Here is a 21,017-nt window from a genome sequence, read left to right as displayed (position 1 = left end):
CACAAAAATTCTCCGAGCATACCGTGGGATATTTTCACACCCTTGCTGCTGGATTTCACTGTATGAACGGTGTTACTTGGTAGGTAATTTACACACACTCACTGCAGAGATGGACAAACACGGACTCTTGGTAGTTATACTTTCAGTTATCCTTGCTTGTCGCTTGTTGGAGGAAGCTGCTGTCAAGAGCAGACGCTGGTTCTGGAAGGCTATCCTAAAGTTTCTGAACCCTCCAGCAAGTATTTCCTTACATGATCATAAACACAAAACATCTCCACATGAAGATAGACACACTCGCACGCACACACGTACACAGCAAAACAATAAATAAAATTTAAAAAACAGCCATCCGCTGGCTGGAACTTCCTGGGCCTCTTTCATGCGTCAATTGTTTTGAGTGGCGCTTGATTGAGACTCTCTGTTCTGCCAGATACACCACTATTTGACAATGTGCATCCCACACGGAAACACAAACTGAGTAACGTGTTCCAGGATGATATCGCCACAGTAATACAGTGACGCATTAAGTGTTTTGGGATGACGTGCGCCAAAGCAGCAATCAAAATATAAATGTTTTAAGAGGAACATATGTGCGCTATTAGCATCCTAGAGGCGCTTATTCACTGCACGCTAGGGTGAAACTGCACTGGTGATAAATTGGGATTGTCCTCAATATACTGTAGGTGAGCAGAAATGAACGCAGGATACCGTAACTTTCGAATAATAAAAAACTCAAAGGTAAAAAGTGGTCCTTCAAATAATTACTTCACTAAGATACATTACGGATTGCTTTACGCCCTGTGTTTTTGAATGCACACGAACCTCACTACGGCAACCAACAGAGCTCCAATGGGTCAATACTTAGCATTGCTCAATGAAGTAAGAATGATTCGTTTCGACACGTGCAATGAAAATGGTCATTAATAAGATATGTTTATTGGGTTACTTTTGGAATATTCAACATCCCAGGTCAAACGGACTCATTTTAAGGGTGAAAAAGCACAAATATTAGTTTATGGTCATTAAAATGGTTCACTTTGACATAGTTGTAGTTTCAATTAAAATGGTTAATAATGCTTATTGGAATACTTTGAGGCTATTCAGCACAGCCCGGGTCAAACGGACCCATTTTAAAGTTTCAAAACATATAGGATTTTCATCAACAGACAATGGTTCATTTCTACAATAATTGAAAGCGGTTAATAATGTTGATCAGGTTTTTGTCATTAAACATATCCTGGGTCAAATTGACCCAGAAACATTATCTAACAGGGTTTAAGGACATCTGGTCCGTTAGGGTTAAAAGCACGGTCAGATCAATACAATTCCTCGTTTTATAACAGCTAGTCACGGCATTCAGGATTTGAAATGAGCCCAAACCTCATCACTTGTCTCTCAAATATTTGATCGTCTATCAGGCCTATCAAACCTCAGTTCCAGAAATAGCGCAAGTAAGATGGGGAGCAAGGCCAAAATAACAAGAAAGAAAAAAAAGGGGGAATGTGTAAATGATTGCCTTCTGGTGTGTTTGGGCTAATCTTTGCCATCAATCTTCTATTTGTGTGCGTGCATATGTCAATGTGGATTTGGCTTTCTTATATGCATGCGTGCGATTGTAATCCCTCTGCGTACTTGCGCGACATACAATCTATTCAAGTGTGCGGATGGATTTGATTTCGCTCTCTTTGTTTTTGTAGGCAGCTTGACCATCATGCGCATGAGATAATAAAATACTGACAAAAAACGTGCCTCCTGTATTCATTGGTCTTCCTGACAGGTTTCGTAAAACATGAGCTGAAGCGCTAACCGAGTGAAACAAACTGCTGACGTGTACCAAATAACAGGGAAAAAAATAGCAGGTCATTATCTAGTTTCATCTTAATCTCCAAATTTTGCGCTTCATAACCCTCCGCATGTTAGACAGGTCTGGACTGCTGGCAGCCCACTACTGACACGAGGAAGCTACACTGTTGTAACACGTGCAGAATGTGGCTTGGTAATGACTTGCTAAAATGAGCAGGGATGTTCCGGAAAAATATGTTGCTTGGTTGGCAACATATGTTGCACCAAAACCTTTATGTACCTTTCAACGTTAATGGTGCCTCCACAGATATACAAGGCTGATCCTTTATTTCTCTTAGGCCCGAAATACATGATGTCCATGATTTCCCAAAGCCAATTAAAATTTGGACTTGTCAGACCATAGGCACACTTTTCCACTTTGTGTCAGTCCTTTCTGGATGTTGTTGATTTGTGGCTTGACACAAGGTTTAATTTGCATTTGAAGATGTAGTGACACACTGTGTTGACTACCAACGTTTTTCTGAAATGTTCCAGAGCCCACGTGGCAATATCCTTTACACCAGCGGTCCCCAAACTTTTTTGCCCCACGGACAGGTTTAATCTCAGGCAATATTTTCAGGGACCGGCCTTTAGGGTGTGACGGATAAATACAACAAAATAATATGATATGACCTGCATGAAAACGGTGGTATTTTCTAATAATAAACACGAATCATGACACGAGGAACGTCCTATCTGGCCGCAACGCTCTGTGGTCGCTTTGGTAAGGTCTAAACGTGCCTTCAAAATAAAGTACACTGCAAATACAAAGTGCATGAAAAATACGACTCACCATCGCCGCATATTATGCAAAGTGGTGCGTAGGAATCTCACATTGAGATAAATCCATATTTTAAGTAGGACTCCTGATACTGCTTATTAAATGTGGCCTACTTTTTCTTGAAAGTCAGAGGCCCTCTTCTGTCTCCTGGCTGGGTCTTTTCCCCTTCCCAAAGAAACTTTCCAAATAAATTTATTTTTTTTCTTCTCACTTTGCTAGCTCCTGGGTTTCATTTTGATCACGTGACCGAGACTGACTCAAATGCAAATTTAACCTTGTGATTACGAGAATCCCGTAATTTTCCAAAATAAAACATCTATCAGATTCCGAAATAAATAAAACGGAAGTAATGTAAGTCATTTATTCTTTCTTTGTGGCCCGGTACCAAATGGCCTATGGACCGGTGCTGGTCCGCAGCCCGGTGGTTGGGGACCACTGCTTTGCACGATGATGCCAATCTTTAATCCAGTGTCATTCTAGGTTGGTTTTACACGCTTATGAGCAGAGATTTCTTCAGATTTTCTGACTCTATTAATATGAACCGTGATGAAATCCCTAAATTCCTTGCTAATGTCTTGAGAAAAGTTATTCTTAAACTGTTGGACTACACAGCTGTTACAAAGTGTTGAACCTCACCCCTTCTTTGCTTGTGCATAACTGAGCCTTTCGGGGATACTCCTTTTATACCTTCTCATGACACTCACTGGTTTCCAATTAACCTGCTCCCTTGTGCAAAGTTCCAAATGGATATTTTTGGAGCATTCTGCAACTTTCCCAGTCATTTATTGCCTCTGCCTTACTTCCCATTTTTGGAACATGCCATAGACATCGAATGGAAAATAAAGGAATACTGTATTAAAACAAATGTTGAAAGGGATGTGCAGATCATTGGGTTCTGTTTTGATTTACATTTTACACAATGTCCCAATGTGATTGTAATTGTAATTTTTATTTGGGCCTTGAGCTGGAAAAGTTCGAGAAAAACAAAGCCCGATTGCAAAGTAAGCAAAAAAAACTAATCCCAGTTTCCACTCAAAACAAGTAAGTAACTGGGCCAAAGCTTGTAAATAGAACAAGGTGGCCTGGCTTTTAGGCACAAAAAAAAACTAAAAATGATAAATGAAAATTATGTACATGGCTCAAGGTTACTTTCCAAACCGCAATTTGCGCAATGACTTTCCGTGTGAATGTAGCTTTGTGATGAGGTAATGTCACAACTCTCACCAGAAAGCGTACCACTATCAGGATAGTACCAAACTTCTGTTCCAGTAGAGTATGGCATTTATTTATTCTTATTTATAACCTTTTACACTGCCTTGAAATGGCAACCATTTGTTCAATTATATTGCTAAATGACAAAACTTTTTTTTTTACATGAATTATAAAATGGTGTCGTGATACTGGGAAGAATTATTAGTATAAAAATTGATGGTGTGAGGAAGATCTAGCATATTTTTTTGTATTTCCTTTGTCAATTCTTCTTTGGACGAGGGGGACAAAGTCAGGGCATTTTTAAAAATATGTTTTCCCTGTGTCATTTTGTATAAATGCCAGACATGAAAGTCAGCCCCGCATAGTCCCACCTTTATTTATAAAGGTGACCCAACGTTCTTCTGTGTTTTGTTTTTAAAAGCAGCACCAACCGAGTGGGAGGAAAGAGTAGGGTTTGTTTTTCTGCCATTTTTAAAACGTTGACGTGGTGTTTTGTAAAATTTAAGTACAAAGTCGGTGAGCATCTTTGCAGCTTTTTTTGGCGGGTGGGGGGGTGGTAACAATGACCCAGCAGTTTTCCTGCATTAGTTCTATTTTTTTCTGAAATTGACTCGGCATTAGTTGACCACTTTTCCGATGTTGACCCAGCATATCGTTGTTTTGTATAAACATCTCCAACTTGGGGGGGGGGGGGGGGGTTGTCAAAGTCATTTCCTCCTTTTCCAGGTTGTTACTTGGCATAAATCGAGCATAGCAGACACAAAATGAGGAGCAAAATCAGCCGAGTATTTTTACGCATATTTATTATAGAGACCACACTTTTAATGAATGTGGTCACCAAGTTGTCCCGGCTTGTTTCCGCACCTTTTTTCAGAAGTCAACGTCGCATATGTTCAGATTCCGCAAATTACTTTTCCAACTTTTTTTTTCCTGAAATTTGGCTGCCATGTTCTTCTTTTTTTCTGTTTTTTGTTCTTGTTTTATGATGAGAGGGAAGAAATTTCATCTGTTCTGTATGTTACACATACGTACAGCACATTTGACAAAGTTGTATTAAATTCAATTCAATTCATTGTTGTTGTTTTTTAGGGAGTACAAAGCAACGTTTCCCCAACTTTTGTTTCCTAAAAATAGCAACGTTACAGAATGGGTGAACAATGTGAGCCTGTGGGATAAATGTTAAATTGATAATTTTAGTTATTGGGTGTTGCACTGTAAATGCATTTTATCTATATACTGTATATAAACATAAATTACAAAAACCACAAGAAGGAAAACAATTCCATGAACCCCCGAAACCTCAAATGCATGCGGCGTGTGGGCTGACGTGCACGAATATGGATTAAGACGCGGGCAATTTTCTGACCTTGGAAATAATATCTGCTTGCAGATGCACTGCGACGGCGGGGTCCGCTCTGATATATTAGTTTCAGCTGTGGCTTGTTTACGGTACAATGCTGTGGCGCTTCTTTCTCCGGAGGCCGGGTGGTCCGCAGGGCCCACTTTCATCACATGCTCTTTCGCGAACTTGATGTTGTCTGTCTGACTTACTGGAAGCTGGAGGGGGAAATTTGCAGAAGAGCCGAGGATCCCATGTGGATGTCATTGACGTGTCACGGGATGAGGAGCGGCCTCCGGAATTTTGCGTCGCAGGGGAACAAGAGGTTGTAACGTAACTTTGGTTAATATGACTAATACGCTTGTTAAAAAGAGGTGAGCACTAGGTGGGTAGCCAGCATCAACATCACAAGCACACACACACACACACGCACAAGCACACACATCATCATACAAAAGACACACACAACAAATTGATGCTTTGCCACGATGCTTGTATAATCGAAAAACAGACTCATTAGACCTTCTCACCATGATGTCACATTTGTGAGGCAGCCCTTCCATCAATTCTGCATTCCCAACATCCACTGGGTTTGTCTTCCTCTTCCACGTGTAACTAACTAAATAAATAAATAAAAATCTTGGATGATTCAACAGTCAGTTGCATAAATTTTGGGACACGGACACTGTTCTCATCTTTTTGGCTCTTTTGGATTTGAAATGGAACAAACAATAAGTGCTTTAGCTGAAGACTTGTAGTTTTGCTTTCAGAGTGTTTCCGTCGAAATCAGGGGAAGGGTGCAGGAACGACTACCGCTTGTATATGCAGGGCTTCTGACTAAATTTTTTTAGTAGGAGCAAAATGGCCCCTAATCTGAAATTTTAGGCGCACAAAAAAAAATTAGGAGGTGCACTAGAATCACAAATTGTCTTGCAACATAAACATTTCCACTCCATTTTCACTCTTACTTCTGGTAAATGGGCAGAGGAGTGGAGCATAGTTTTATCAGAAACAAAAAATATTCAAGTCTAAATAAAAATCCATCAATAAACTGGTCAAACATGCACGAGAGGATGAGAACTGTAGTTACACGATCTCAAATTTTAGGATCAAAATGCTTCAAAGAGGAATTCTAATGTTCTATGCGACCCTACTAGTCTAAACACGGCATTCTCATTAATATTACATTTGTGGAACATGAAGGAGGCAGGAAAATCCACCGTCCATTTCAGGGGTCAGCCATTTTGTCACTTGCTATCCACTGAAAATGACATCACAGTTGCTCAGCGTTCAGGTAATGATCAATCGTGGCTCACCCGTTTTGTGAGGAGATTCTTGTGACGTTCGCAAGCTGACAAAAGCAAGTGGATGAATTCGAAAGCGATGGTCTCTGCTTATATTCTGCTAAATGCTCCAAAACTTTCTTGGATGGCGCTTGACAGTGCAAATGGACGATCACCTGACGCATTCCGTGAAAGCAACCAAAGAGTTTACAAATCAAATAAGTGGAAAATTACGAAACGGCCAAGTCATTCATCCGACCCGAATCTGACACAACTGAAGCGAAAAAAAAAACCTCAAGAAGAAGCAGGAGCTTAAAGACAGTCGAAGCAGAGACCCTGGCAGCATCACCAGCGTGGAAATCTAGCATCTGGTACCAGACTCGGGGCAACAAAAGTCTGCAGATGATTTGCAACCGTGAATTAAAATGTCCAAATTTGATTCATGGTTGTTCATGTGTCCCATTACAAAAAAAGTGGGAGGCATCTATACAAACTTGTCATCGACACCAATCATCTAATTTGGATGCAACTGCCCTCAAATTCAAGCTAAAAGTCTGCAGTTTAAGCACATCTTGTTTGTATAATTTCAAAGCCATTCTAATGGCGTTTAGAGCCAAAAAGATGTATCGAGGTCCCCAATATTTAACAACGCGACTCTCTGGCAGTGTAGCTGCCAAGAATGCATGTCATCGTTTTCAGCACTCACATCAGTCACTTTCTGATCCCCGACCGTTATGTTGTGACTTGCTTGATTGTTGCCACAGTAACTTGGGACTTGCTTGAAAATTGACGACGACGACGACTCAATATTTACTCACGACTTCCACAAAGAGAACGTGACTTCCTCTGGAATTTTAGGGAGCCCCTGCTGATCGCGCTAATCCAGATGCCAAAAAAGAACAACGGAACGTGTTTATTCTCGGCATCTGCGTGACAACGTGTTATTCCAACATCACAGTGTTCTTGCTTAATGAGTTTGCCGTGCGGTTGCTATCCTAGATAACGACATATTTGTGTTTACCGTTTATGGAAGGTTAAGTGATGGCCACATCTGGATGCCTAATAACAAGATGTGATTAAAAAAACAAACCAATTAAATTAGAACAGACAGAACAGTTAAAAAAGAAAAAGGAAAAAAAAGGAGAGTGTGTTCTTCCAGAGTATGTATGCTATGTAGGTAGTGGAATTGCTGTGATGTGCAAAAACAAATCATTTGAAATGTGTTGGGCAATAATATAAACGGGCCACTCACCAACATGTTGAACCAGATGTTTCGATATGCTAAATATCAGGACTGCAGCTACCTGAAACCTTGTGTGAGTTTTTTTTTAGGTCCAACCATTTGACGGAGAAGTGTGTGCTTTTGAAAGCAGGATAGTCTTCATTGTAATCTGTGGAGCTGCTACTTGGGTAGGAATGTCTGAGTCAGTAAGTGGAGTTCTTGGGCCTCCATTTTCAATGAGTCAGGTGGCTGGACCCTCCATGAACCTCTTCTGTGAACTCCTCCGACTGCGCTTTGGACCTCCAATGCGTCTCACAATGCAGATTTTGGCTCTTATTTTGGCTTCATCCAGCCGTGTTCTTCAATTCTTTGCAGCCGTGTATCAAGTGTCTGGTATGAGAATCAGGACTTCCAAGTCTGAGGCTAGGGTCAAATGGTGCAATTCCTGCTCCAGGTCGGGGGTGAGATCTTGCCACAAATGGTGGATTACAAGTATCTTCGGGTCGCGTTCACGAGGTACGTATGTGGTGCGTGCACAGCGTCGTGTGACGCATGCTCTTTCAGACTCCACACTTGGATGTGTTTGCGCATTTATGGGAATGTTGAGCCAGCCAATGAGCATTATGTTTTACTGTCAGGCAATCCGTCAATAAAGTCGATCTAGGCAACACATCAATGCCGTTGCCTGTTGGACTCTCACGCCGTGGTAGCACGAAGGGAGTTTACGAACTTGGACGCCGGATTGGCCAGACAATTAGCTTAGCTTAGCGATAGCCAGCTTTTACAATAAAATACAAAGCATTTAGAGGAGATGAGGTGGCCCAGGCACCTTGTTGTGATGCCTCCTGGTATGGCTCACTGGTGAGGTGGTCTTGGCATGTCCCAGCAGGAGGAGGATCAAGGGGACGGCGCAGTACACGTTGGACAGTCTAAGCCTCATCTGCTGGCTAGGCTGAGAATCCCCCCTGGAAGAGATGAATGAAGTGGCTGGGGAGAGGAAAGATTTTCCTACTTAAGCTGCCGCCCTTGTGGCCTAATGTCAGATAAGAAAATCGATTGATTTTTTTTCCCCCTTTGTACTTGGTCCTTTTCTTTTGTGAATTAAGCCAATGAGCATCTTCATTGCTGCAAACGTTTGAGTTAACTTGCTGGGTCTCCAATTTAGTGGATAAGGAGTTTGGACCCGCCGTGGATATCCTTTTCTTAAAGTCAAGTGGTTGGCCTTCCTCTGACGAAAATAATTCAGGACTCCCGGCCTCTGACTCTTGTTGTTTGTCAGGCCCGATGGACATTTGTCTTTTAAGGCTCAGAGTACTTGGGCTACCTTAGGGGGAAATATTCTGAAGTACAGTCATACCTCGATTTGCACCATAATCCGTTCCAGAAGGCTGTTCGATTTGTTTGAAAACCAAAACCATGCTCTTTAAAAAAAATTAATAAAAATCTTCATTGAACATGTCTGCTCATAATGGAACGCTACACTTCCTCGTGTAAGGAAGGCGAGAGGAGTCAAGTGGCACATTCAAGTGCGCTCAGTTTGGTCAAGAACTGATTTTCGGTCGTAATCCACGGCATAAAAAAAACTTGAAATTTTTGGTCGAAAACCAATTTGGTCGAGAACAGAGACATTCGAAAACCGAGGTTTGACTGAATCTCCATTTCTTCATAGTGGGTATATACTTTGACCACCTCTGGCAGCAAGCGAGATCAACTCCACTGAACAAAAGTGAAAGAAGGCGCAGCAAGTCTTAGAGTAATGACTTTATGATGTGAAAACGGCAGTACAAAAATAGGATGCATTTATTACTCAGTTTTTCACAGTAGATTACACACACACACACACGCGCAGACGCGTGACGTCCGCGTGCCCAGTTCAAATTTTCACCCCGGACTCGGGGGAGTTCACCGAGGCCGTCACCACAACAGAGATCTGACTCACCCCTGACGGCGCGACATCAAGTGTTGGTTACTGCGGTCCATTCCGAGACTAATTTGATCTTGTCCACTACATTCTTTTGGGGAATTCTGATCAAATCGATGCAGCCAAAAAAAACCACAAAAAAAAAACCCAAGAGCAGAGCACATCCTACAAAAACTTAGTTGTATTTACAAAATTAAAGAAAAACAAAGGCGAGCGTTAGATCAGAGGAGGTATTGTTGGAAAAGCAAAACTAAAACAGAAACAGTTCAATGTTAGGAATGTTTGGAAGGGGGTTGTTTATGAAAAGCCATTAGAGAATTTATTGGACGCCCTTGATATCCATCTTAAGGTCCGTGTACTCGTACGCTCATGGTCCTTGCTAGTAAGATTAGCAAGTAGAATTCAGCACGCTAGTAGAACTAGTAGAATGCAGAATTGTCATACTAGCGAAAACAACTCACAATGACCTCAAGATGGATCTCACCGATATCGAATACACGCTCAAAACGAGTTGTCATATTTTTCCGTTGTGTAAACATGAAATGTTTCCGAGGTACACACTTTGCTGACTGAAAGAAACACACAACTTTATCCCTCACGGTGCAAATTTGAAATTGCCACAGCTATAAACTTTCCGCCCAGCGGGCCAGATTTTATCTCATCGACTTAATGAGGAAAAGACTGTTTGTCATAAAACCAGGCGATAAAAATGCGGGAGCAAGTGGCAAAGGATTAAAAACAAAGCACAATAAATATACTTTTTGCTTCAGCGTTCCCAAGTATACATGGCCTCTGTTACTAGGACAAAATCATAAATAGTGATTGATACTTTCTCCAATAAATAATGAACACGTCTCCCATGGTGTTCTGTCTCTCTTGATGTGTTCATCTGCCCAAAATTATGTAGCATGTATTTTTCAATAGAGGTCTTCAACACACGGTGGCATAGTGTGGGTTACGTTTTGACCTGGAGTGATTGCTGGGTGCACAAGGTACGTTTTTAGCCGTTTGCAGCTTGTTGTGCCACTGTAGCTCAGGGCAAAGTGAAGTCAAATATCTCGCTAGGGGGAAATCAAGCCACACAACACTGTCAAGGTGATTTGGAATGTTTTTTTTTTTTTGGGGTGGGGGAGGGCGTTAAAAATAATTACCACAACTGTGACTTTTGTTGTTGTTGTTGTTTTTTTTACAATTTTGCGCACCCACACAATTTTGACCCCAGGACAGTCATCCACCCTGGCACCTCACCTACACTTGACCACTGCTTCCATCCCATAATACCCACTAATTTTGACTGATTAACAAGTATGAATACTACAGTTACGAGCAACCCGAATTTTACAGGAGGTTTTTTTCAGATTATGTGCACCGCCAAAACTTTGAACCCCAGATTAACTTTTTACTCTCTCTCCTCCTCCCTCATGCTATGCCATCCTTTCAATACTTTGCTTCCCACTTATTTTGATATGACACCTACGACTGCCACATTAAAAAAAAAAAGAAGATGGGACTGACATTTAGCGCGCCCTCCAATAGCATACTTGCTCATTTTGATTAAGGCTAGAGATGGATAGATTTTATTCATTTATTTTTAGGCTGATGCAGATTCCAATATTTGGCGAAATACAATTCCAATAATCAGCCAATTAATCCATCCATCGATTTTCCGATCATGTTATCCTCACAAGGGTCGCGGGGGGTGCTGGAGCCTATCCCAGCTGTCTTTGGGCAGTAGGCGGAGGACACCCTGAACTGGTTGCCAGCCAATCGCAGACAAACAATCATTCATGTTCACAATCACACCAAGGGACAATTTAAAGTCTTCCATTAACCTGCCACGCATGTTTTTGGCATGTGGGGGGAACTCGCAGTACCCGGAGAAAACCCACACAGGTACTAGGTGAACATTTAAACTCCACACAGGAAAGCCAGAGCAGGAATCGAACAGTCAATTAATAATAAAGAAAATAGAAGAAATTAAATTACTTCTTTTTGGTCTCTTGCCCTTCCAACTATTAAGATATAAATTATCGGCAGAGCATTTGTTTGTGATTGAGAGAAAAATCTCTTTATTTTATTGACTGATCAATTGGTTGAGCCCCAATTTTTTTTTTCCAGACCATAAATTGCACTTTTTTCCCCGCAATTTGGCTTATACTCATGAGTGACTTGTCGATATGAAAATTCGAGCCTTGTCACCCCCAAATCACTGCTCGCTAATCATGTTGACTTTCTTTTGGTGATTGGCAAATATTCTTGGTGCATCACCACCACCTTATGATCACCGGCTTTCAAAACTATTTGCCAACTGCCATGATGATGATGAAGAAGAAGAAAGGAGAAGAAAAAACATTCTTGAGCATGGAGAAAATAAAGTGGTAATGCTTCAAAAGTGTGTGCCATCCACCAAAAGAAAATAGAAGTAGAAGTACTCAAGCGACTTGCAGTCCCCCAAAAATCCTGTACTTGCTGGCATAGCATACTTCTCGCTCACTATGCTATTACTGCTATTCCGACATGGCTTTAAAATACATTTTTGCATAAAATTGCGCCTGTGTCAACTACCACACACTACAGCAAAGTCTCTATTCTGTCATTTTTGATCATGTTGGACAACGGAGATGTGCGGAAGTGAGGCAAACAAGTTGCAAAAATGTGTTTGTCTGTAGCATGGTGCATTGCCAAACATATTTTACATAAACATATTTTACAAAAAAAAAAACCCAACCAAAAATGAACAAGGATTCCTAAACAATAGACTAAATGATCACCATTACTACATTAAAAAAAAAAAATCATTCACCATAGGGCGACTGCTCCCCTAGCACCTCCGCTACGCCATGCCACTGCTTCCATATCAAATAAATTGTGTACAATATAGAGGGATGATTGTCACACAACAGAGGTCATCTTGTGGTGCGTTTGTCGATTATTTTTAGACGGCGTTTTCTTCGCTGCCGTCAAACACGCGCACTTTCCTTGGAGCACCTGCAAGGTACGGGGAAAAGGAAGAGTGATGGTGAGTTTAGGAAGTCATTTTAGAAGCTAATCTACTTTGGGGTATCTTTACTGTTGCAGTGTCCGTAGTGGCGGACTCCTATGGATCGGCCCAGGAAGCAGGTGGCGCGGCGTAGGTGGCAGGCGCTGGGGTACGTGATGTTGTCGTTACCGCAAATGGGCTGCTCGAAGGGCAGCGGTTTAGGGCAGGGTGTGGATCGGCACGTGACGCAGTGGGCGCTGTTGGTCTGGTCCGTCACGCAGGTGTGCGTTCCCGGACACACTACGTTGGAGCAGGACTCTGCCAAAACACGACGAACACATTTCAATTCCATGATTTTGATATGGCTACGACTAAGGGTGAACAATTTCGAAAAATAATGGGTTGTAATTTTGTTGCTCAATATTTCGATTGGGATTTAATAAGCAATTCTTGTTCACACATTAATTACATTGTAATTAATTTGTATTACACTACACGGTGTCAGATTTATCCTGCGTAAATGTTTTGGTCTTATAAATTAGGTTTAAAAAAAAACACACAAAAGAACCATGAATGAATGTGAACGACAGTACAGTTGCCTACTTTAATTAGCTTTGCTTTCCAGTTTTTTTAAGCTTTCACCATGACATCAGAAAATTATCACCAACAAGCATTATGGTCAGTCAATAAATCACAAGTCAGATTAAAACAGTAATCAGGGTTCAAAATAAGATGGCTCGCGTCACAATTTGCAGTCAAAACTACGTACATATGAGGGGGGAAAAAATGAAAGTGCAACGAGTTGAGCGGTTCTCCCGACACGGTTCCAATTGCTTTTATTCTGACATCTTGGTGATGAAACACGGCGGTCATGTCACTTTAGTTTGATTGCATAATAAGTGTTCTGTCGTAATATCGTTTTTTTTTTTGTTGTTGTTTTTTTAAATACATACAGACACAGGAATTTTAAAATTATGAAAATTGAGACAAATTGTTCTGGTAGTTTGTTTCTATTGGTTGGCAGCTCTGCCAGTGGTTCTTAGTGTTATTAGTGGTCATGACATTTCTTATTTACTATTTTGTCTTTAAAATTGGTCCTTAATAGAGCAAAAAGTATAAATAAAATAAACAAAAAGTTTATTCAAATACATGATTATTCGATAGAATTTCCAGTACCATAATCAAATGGTAAAAGACTTATTATCTGAATCCCGACATGAATCTCCCCCCATTACATTTTTGGGCTTTTTATTATTGAATAAAATCCATCCTTCAAGTCCGAGGGTCAAACGCTTACTTTTGCACTCGCCCTGGTACATGACCTCCAGGTCGGGGTGTCCCATGCAGCGGGCCAAGAGTAGGATGCACTCATCCTTGTACGTCCTTCCATCGCTGCCGCAAACGGCATGCCTGCGTCCGATGTGGGAGCAGTCTGGAGCGCAAACACACTGCGGCCTTCCCATCTTCATCTTGCACACTTTCCCGATGCCGCACTTTACACCCTCGCACGTCTCTGCAAAAGAACAGTTTTAAAACATTTTTAGGGGGGATGTAACAAAGTAAAGTAAAATAAATAGTCCTGAATTATTCCAATATTTTTACTGGCGCAGGAATGGGCAATTGGCGGCATGTTGCCAACGAGCAGACTCTGATTGGACCCTTGATTAACCCTTTCATGCACCCTGTAACCTGATGACATGATAAGTCCACTGTAGTACCGGCTTGAATGGGGCAGGGGGTGTTTATAAACAAGTTTCCTGTAATACAGTAGATGTTCGAATACTTGCGGCTCAGCGCCATTCGCTTTTTTTTTTCCAATAAAAATTTCTGTTAGATTTTTTCTTTGTTTTTGGTGGGGAGCAAACATCTGTTTCTGAGGAAATGTACATTTTAGGTGTATCAGAATTTTTCGTAGAATAATTTGGGTTAACCAAAAAATAAAATAAAAAAATGAGACCCATTTGCTCGGAAAAAAAAAATACAGGAAGTAGTTACTGCGTTGTTTGCTTCAAACCTGTTGCTGTTGAATCATGGCTTTCATACATGCATTGAGAAATGGATGAAAATGAAATACCTTCTACATTATTAGGCGAAAAATTTTGTCATTGGTTAGGGCATGTGTGGTCCTTTGTGGGCTCCTGATGAAAAATTGCTGCACCCTCCATCACTTTGGTTCCCAATCCCTGTTAGAAAAGCTTTTCAGGTCTGTTCCTGACTGAATGTTTGGGCCTCATTAACTTTATGAGCCTGCCGGTGAGGCTTCTTCATAAAGCGGACTACATGACAAGTTTTAACCTTGCCTGATATTTACAATAAGCACATCGCTTTTGGTGAGTGATACGCAGCGGGGCGTTTGCACCGCATGGAATGCAGGCCTGGCGTGTTTTCATAACACGTCCAATAACGCGGCCTAAACTCCCGCAGAGGCGGGAGGGTGAGGGTGGAACGGCAGTCGGAGGAGTACAAGTGACTTTTGTGGAAAGTTTTACATCTTGAGAGATAAAGAAGAAGAGTTACATTGCCAGCGTTTTGCTTGGAAGTGTAATCTGAGGCGGAGCAGAGTCCATAGCAAAATAAAAATAAATGCCTATTTGTTCCCATGACCTCGAAGGAGAAATCTTCCTTTGAGGGACCATTTCAGGTTTTAGTCCTCCAAAGGCAATACTAAAATTATGAAAAATATAATGCCACGCTTCAACTGTTGTATATCGTATCTTATTCATTGATTTTATTTTATTCAGTTTAAAGTTTTACGAGAGTCCACACAAAGGTCCTCTTGTTTTTTTTGAGGGGGACGGGGGGCGGGTTTGGCTGTCAACATATAAACTACAAATGTTGTATTTTGGTTTCTGCCAAAGCATTTTTCACATCGCAACATGAAATGTTGGTTCTCCAACATGGACGTGTCGGTGGGAGAAACCAAAGCCAGCACGGTGAAATAACGGTTAGCCCATCTGCCTCACAGTTCCGAGGTTTGGGTTTGAATATTCGCCCTTTTTGTTTGGAATTTGAATTTTTTTTTACCCTATGCTTGCATGTTTTCTCCTCTGGGTCCCACATTTCAAAAATATGCATTTTGGGTTCATTGAAGACTCAAAATTGCCCAGAGATGTGAATGGGAATTTTTGTTTGTCTATAAGTTCCCTGAGATTCACCGATGACCAAGCCAGGTACTGAAAGTAACCAACCAGACTGGGACTCCAAAAATACAGCATATAAACTTCATTTTCACCAAGATACTGTTCATACACAAAACGTTACACTTTGAACATTCCAGATATTGCCTTGCTACAAAACTTGAAGGTGATGCTCATTCGTGGGTTGTCGTCCAGGAGTGCTATCACTCCCTTTCCAATGTGAAAGATGGATGACCTTAAATCAGACATGTTATGCCCGGGAAATACTCGTGGGAGGTGCCCTTTTATCAGTACTGTACTTTGTAGTATCCCACAACGCCCCACCCCCCTCCCCACACATACACACACATCTCTTTCCTTGAATTTTGTGTCAAATCCAGATGAACTGCATAACCACATTACTCAACTGTTCAAGTGAACCTGGATGAACCTTGCGGAGATTCTCGCATGGGACAGCTGAGTGGAGTTATGTGGAGCTCCCCACACTGCGTGTGTTCCTGCTTGTGTGTGTGTGTGTGTGTGTGTGTGTGTGTGTGTGTGTGTGTGTGTGTGTGTGTGTGTGTGTGTGTGTGTATCTTTCATCTGCATTTTGTTCACCAGCCACATCACAAACTTGATCGTGTTAAATAACTACAAAATTCACAGCCTGTTTTGTAAGGTGCATTCTAGAATTTTATGCAGCACTCACTGTGTTTCTGTCTTCAAGTATTTGCGTCAATTTGTTTGGCTTTGTTTACCACAATGAAACTTTACCAAAGTAGATAGCTTAATTTCCGTGGCAGCTCAACCACATGTACCTCGAAATAGCAACATTTGAGAAACTGGTCTTAATTTTTCGACTGAGCTGCATGTTTTCAGAGATTAGCATTTTATTGGAAAGGATCTGATTGTTTATTAAGGGTACATTTTGATGTGCACAACACATTTACTGTATTTTTATGTTCAGACAGGATTGAGATGAGATGAAGATAACCAAAGGAGCTCAATTTTTCTACAAAAAAAAAAAAACCTCAGTGTGATATAGTGTGGTTTTATACAACTACAACGACAGCAATAAACTTGTTAAACAACAAGTAAATAATGTGATTTTTTCTTTTGGATAGCATTAGACTGTGCAGGTGTACCTAGTGTTGGGGAAAATGGACATGCGTTTTCCTCTAAATATCCTTAATCGTAAAGCAGGGCAAAGAGTGTTTATGTTGCCTGGCCTGCGATTGGCTGGCGAACACTCCCGGGTGCACCCCGCTGGGATAGGCTCCATCTGATTTCTGACCCTAATAAGGATGAGCACAATCGAAAACGGGTAGATGGTTCCCTGAAGACATCACTCATTCATATGCGTTGCAATTCAATTCCCTTTTCAGTAAAAAAAAAAACCCGAAAAAGTGACAAGTTGCTTTCTTTCCTGCATTTACCTTTGCAGGGTTTACAGGAGACGATGCCCAGGAAGCCCAACAGGCTGACCTCGTTCATGGGTAGGCTGGTGTTGGACCACGCCGTGTCCAGCCGGCCACCCCCGCAGCACTCCTCTTTGGTGACCCCTCTCATCAGCACCATGTCACACCGGTGGCTCTGCTGAAGCCAACACATCCCCGCTGCAAAGATCACAAATGATGAGTGGGACAGATAGACCCGATATCTCTGTGCCTGCCGACCTAAGGCGGGTTGATGGGTCGAGTATCCGTGGAGAGATTAGGTAGTTTGTATATCTCGTATCAGTAGGTACGCAGAGCAATAGACGTTATAGTAGGTAGGTAGGTGGGTCGATAAAAAGAAATAACAATTCTAAGGAGGCAGAGAGAAGTAGACGGATTAGGTGGGTTAAGAGATAATTTAGGTTCGTAGGTAGAATCATCAGTGCAAAGATATATATTGTCCTGTATGTAAGGTACGCAAGTAGGAAGGTAGTGAAATCGCCTAGTATGTAGGTATTAAGTTGGTACGGGAGGTAGGTAGTTGGATAGATAACAGTAAAAAAAATCAATTAGGTAGGCTGATTACACAGCCGATTGGGCAGTACATAGATTTGGTAAGTAGAGAGGTAGATAAATAGATTCCAAGGAGAAGTCACTGGACAAGTGATCATAAAATGGTAAACTCCTTGCCTTGGATCCAAGTTTCCAGACATTTTCGACTTTCATTTTTCCTCGAGCCAAACGTATGAAAAATGATCTTGTACTGAAACTGCAAATGCATTGACCCACCCGCACTTTGTGAGCTAAATACAACCACCGAAATAACAGATTCATTCATTTAAACAAGCTTGAAAGAAATGCAACTTCCACTAAATTATGCGCATGATAGACCTGCAAAAATAAACATTTAAAAAAAAATCACTTGTGGGTCCTCAAGCACAATAAGGGGACTAAATGCACCAATTCATGCAATTACTAATCCAAAATCTACGTACCACTGGCAGGGTTCCTCCCAATCTGACACAAAGTGAGAGTAACAGCGAATATCACAAAGCTCTTCATCCTGTGCTGTACTTCCCCCCCGAAAAAATTAAATTCACCAAAAAAATGGATAAAATTGTTGTTTCTCTCGCACGAACCTTCCCACACTAACTGGGTGTTGAAGCCTCTTTCTCCTTATGTGAATGAATGTGTTGTGGCTAAAGTGATGTAGAATCCGCCCCCCTCACACCTCTACCCTCCTCCTCTGTATAAATATTTAGCCCAGATGGAATTATGCTGCTGGGATGGGCGCTGCTCTCAGCCAGTAATAAGAAGGGGCAGGCACGACACTTTGACGCCGACTCAATTTCCAGAGTCGGGAAATGATCCCTCCGTGCGCCAGACACTAGCCACGTCTATGACCTCATAAGTTTCATAAAAGACTAATTACACACTCATTAAGTACACCGCAACAGCTTGGATTTTGGTCATTGATGGCAGCATTGTTCTGACTACTTGAAGTCTTTGGGGAAACACTTGATATTGCTTAATAATCACTAAATATGGTGATTTTTAAGTGGATGCAACCTGAAGTCGTTTAGAGCGGATTTTCTTTTCCCACTCCGTATCCTTCAGTCATGTACAGTTGGTTTCAGAATTATTTGAACAGTGACTATTTCTTTGATACAACACAACAAAGGATTTAGAGGAAAGAAGATGCAATTATCAAATGGGAATCGCATGCAGAGTCACGGTGGTCGAGTGGGTAGCGTGTTGGCCTCACAGTGCAAAGGTGCAAGGTTCGATTCCAGTTCCGGCCTTCCTGTGTGGAGTATGCATGTTCTCCCTGTGCCTATGTGGGTTTTCTCCGGGTATTCCGGTTTCTTCCCACATTCCAAAAACATAATGGAACACTCTGAATTGTGACAAGGTGTGAGTGTGAGCACGGATGGTTGTTTGTCTGTGTGCCTTGCGATTGGCTGGCGACCGTTTGAGGGTGTTCGACGCCGACACCCGAAGACAGATGGGATAGGCTCCAGTACGCCACGTGACCCTTGTGATAAGCAGATCGGAAAAATGGATGGATAATCACAAATGAGTACTGAAAAAAAATACCCCATAATAAAAAATTCAAAGACACAGTTTCAATGCCTGACGTTTGTGGTTTTTAGGCTGGCGAAAAACTGACAGCCGACAACACTAAACAATCCACAAAAAATAAAGTCATGGGTGGGGAAGATCGAGCATCATTGTCATTGCGGTTCACATACTCCCTGTGAGTGTTTTTTACACCCTATAAGTTCCCAAGCTCTTAATCACTCACTGTTGACTTGAATTCTCTATTTCCCGGTATGTATTTTTTATTTTTTTTTACAATGTGTCATCATCCGCAGAGGAATTAACCACACAATTCCTTTCCACCTGTGAGCCCATTCCATTTGTGTGACATAACTGTTCCTCTGGTTGAGCTATTCCTTTTTATCTCTGTCATTCTGATACACGAGGATTCATTTGCAAAACACAGGAGCTGATCTTTGGATCCATTCATCGGTTGAAGTCTGATCAGGCCCATCTGATGTGAGCCCTCTCTGTATGCATTCATGAAGGAAATCTCTTGGCTGTAAATTTTGACAATGAGACGCCAGCCCATAGTATTAAGGACTTCTGTCGATGTTGCGAGGGAAAAGAATTCAGTCATCATCTATTTGCAAAAAGCCAAGAGAACTTGCAAACGCCACACAGGAAGGCCTGAGCCAGACTCAAAGCCCGCACCTCGGCAGTGTGAGGCCGATGTGCTAACCAGTCAACCACCATGCCGCCCTACAAATTACATCACTTGATCCGAATTCTTTATCGTGAACCCTGCGTTCAGCGGTGGTCTGTCACAGCAACGCAATATTATTGTCCAAATACTTATGGACCTGACTGCCGCAGCCTGCCTTCTTCATGTGGTTTCTGTGATAGAAAGCAGAGACTGTGATCTCACCCCAATAACCGGGGGACTTCTTCTAACCAGCATGTGCCAAATCTTATTAAAATCAAGTGCCTCCAATGATCATACCATTCCAGTGTTGCCGCAGTTGATTGGCAGTCTGTTGTTATCTGATCCAACTGCTGCGGTTGCATTGATTTCCCCAACTTTTGTGGTAAATCAAAGCATGGGAAAGAAGGACAGACTCAGAGAAGGCGTGAAGGTATTCTGTTGTTCAATACTAAATGATAATAAATTAATACATCATAAAAATACATGTGTACTTGCGGTTTGGCAGACAAAATCTTTTGATTCATTTTCTTTTAGAGGGATTTTTACTTCGCAGGCCAGTAGTAGATTTTTTTTTTAGACCCACATTTGTACAGTCGACGTTACACGTTAGTACACATACAATATTTTCATGCATTATTTCAATTGCATATTTTTTTTTCAAGGACACATGACAAGAAAGTAAGGAATTAGCACTTCTATTTTTTGTGACCAAAGAGGAGTCTCCTCCAAACATCTCCCTGTGCGCTTGTTCACCTCCTTACAATACATCATTATTTATGTAGCCCTTTCCCAACGGCAGCTGTTACAACTCGCTTTCCAGAATATTGAACACAAAATAATACAACAGCAGACAATAATACAATCCTAACAACCATTCCTACACGCGCCTTGTTGTGAGAAGCGAGCAAATTTGTCTGACACCATATTTTATGTTCTCTTTTGATCGTTTTCTTTCTTTGTTTTGTCTTTAAAAGTAGCACATGTTGTAATATCCCCGTCCTTGTGAAGGATGTTGGTTGCATTCATTAGTCGAGATCTCCAGGGCCCAAGAAGGAATGTCGCCTGACCTGGGAGGGGAAGGAAAGACAAAAAGCGAGCCTACGAGCCATGGGTGGGCTGCTTCTTTCACTGGGTGTCTG

The 21,017-nt window shown here is 41.6% G+C and overlaps 2 protein-coding genes across 2 annotated transcripts in view; one reads left to right on the top strand and one right to left on the bottom strand.

Annotated features, from left to right (window-relative positions):
- The window catches only part of midn (midnolin), a 173,713-nt gene that overhangs the window by 63,709 nt on the left and 88,987 nt on the right, over nt 1-21,017 (top strand). The gene's annotated exons all lie outside the window — the stretch shown is intronic.
- Nucleotides 11,512-18,346, bottom strand: fstl3 (follistatin-like 3 (secreted glycoprotein)). Its single transcript, XM_052072904.1, has 5 exons — nt 18,128-18,346; nt 17,133-17,312; nt 13,878-14,093; nt 12,671-12,898; nt 11,512-12,588 (listed from the first exon to the last, which is right to left on the bottom strand). The coding sequence occupies exons 1-5, from the start codon at nt 18,192-18,194 to the stop codon at nt 12,536-12,538; spliced, it is 744 nt and encodes a 247-aa protein (XP_051928864.1). The 5' UTR covers nt 18,195-18,346; the 3' UTR covers nt 11,512-12,535.

This window comes from Hippocampus zosterae, chromosome 8 (assembly GCF_025434085.1).
Source record: "Hippocampus zosterae strain Florida chromosome 8, ASM2543408v3, whole genome shotgun sequence".
NCBI classification, from domain to species: domain Eukaryota; kingdom Metazoa; phylum Chordata; class Actinopteri; order Syngnathiformes; family Syngnathidae; genus Hippocampus; species Hippocampus zosterae.
Note: the sequence above shows the minus strand (reverse complement) of the source record. Positions and strands in the feature narration are given on the sequence as shown.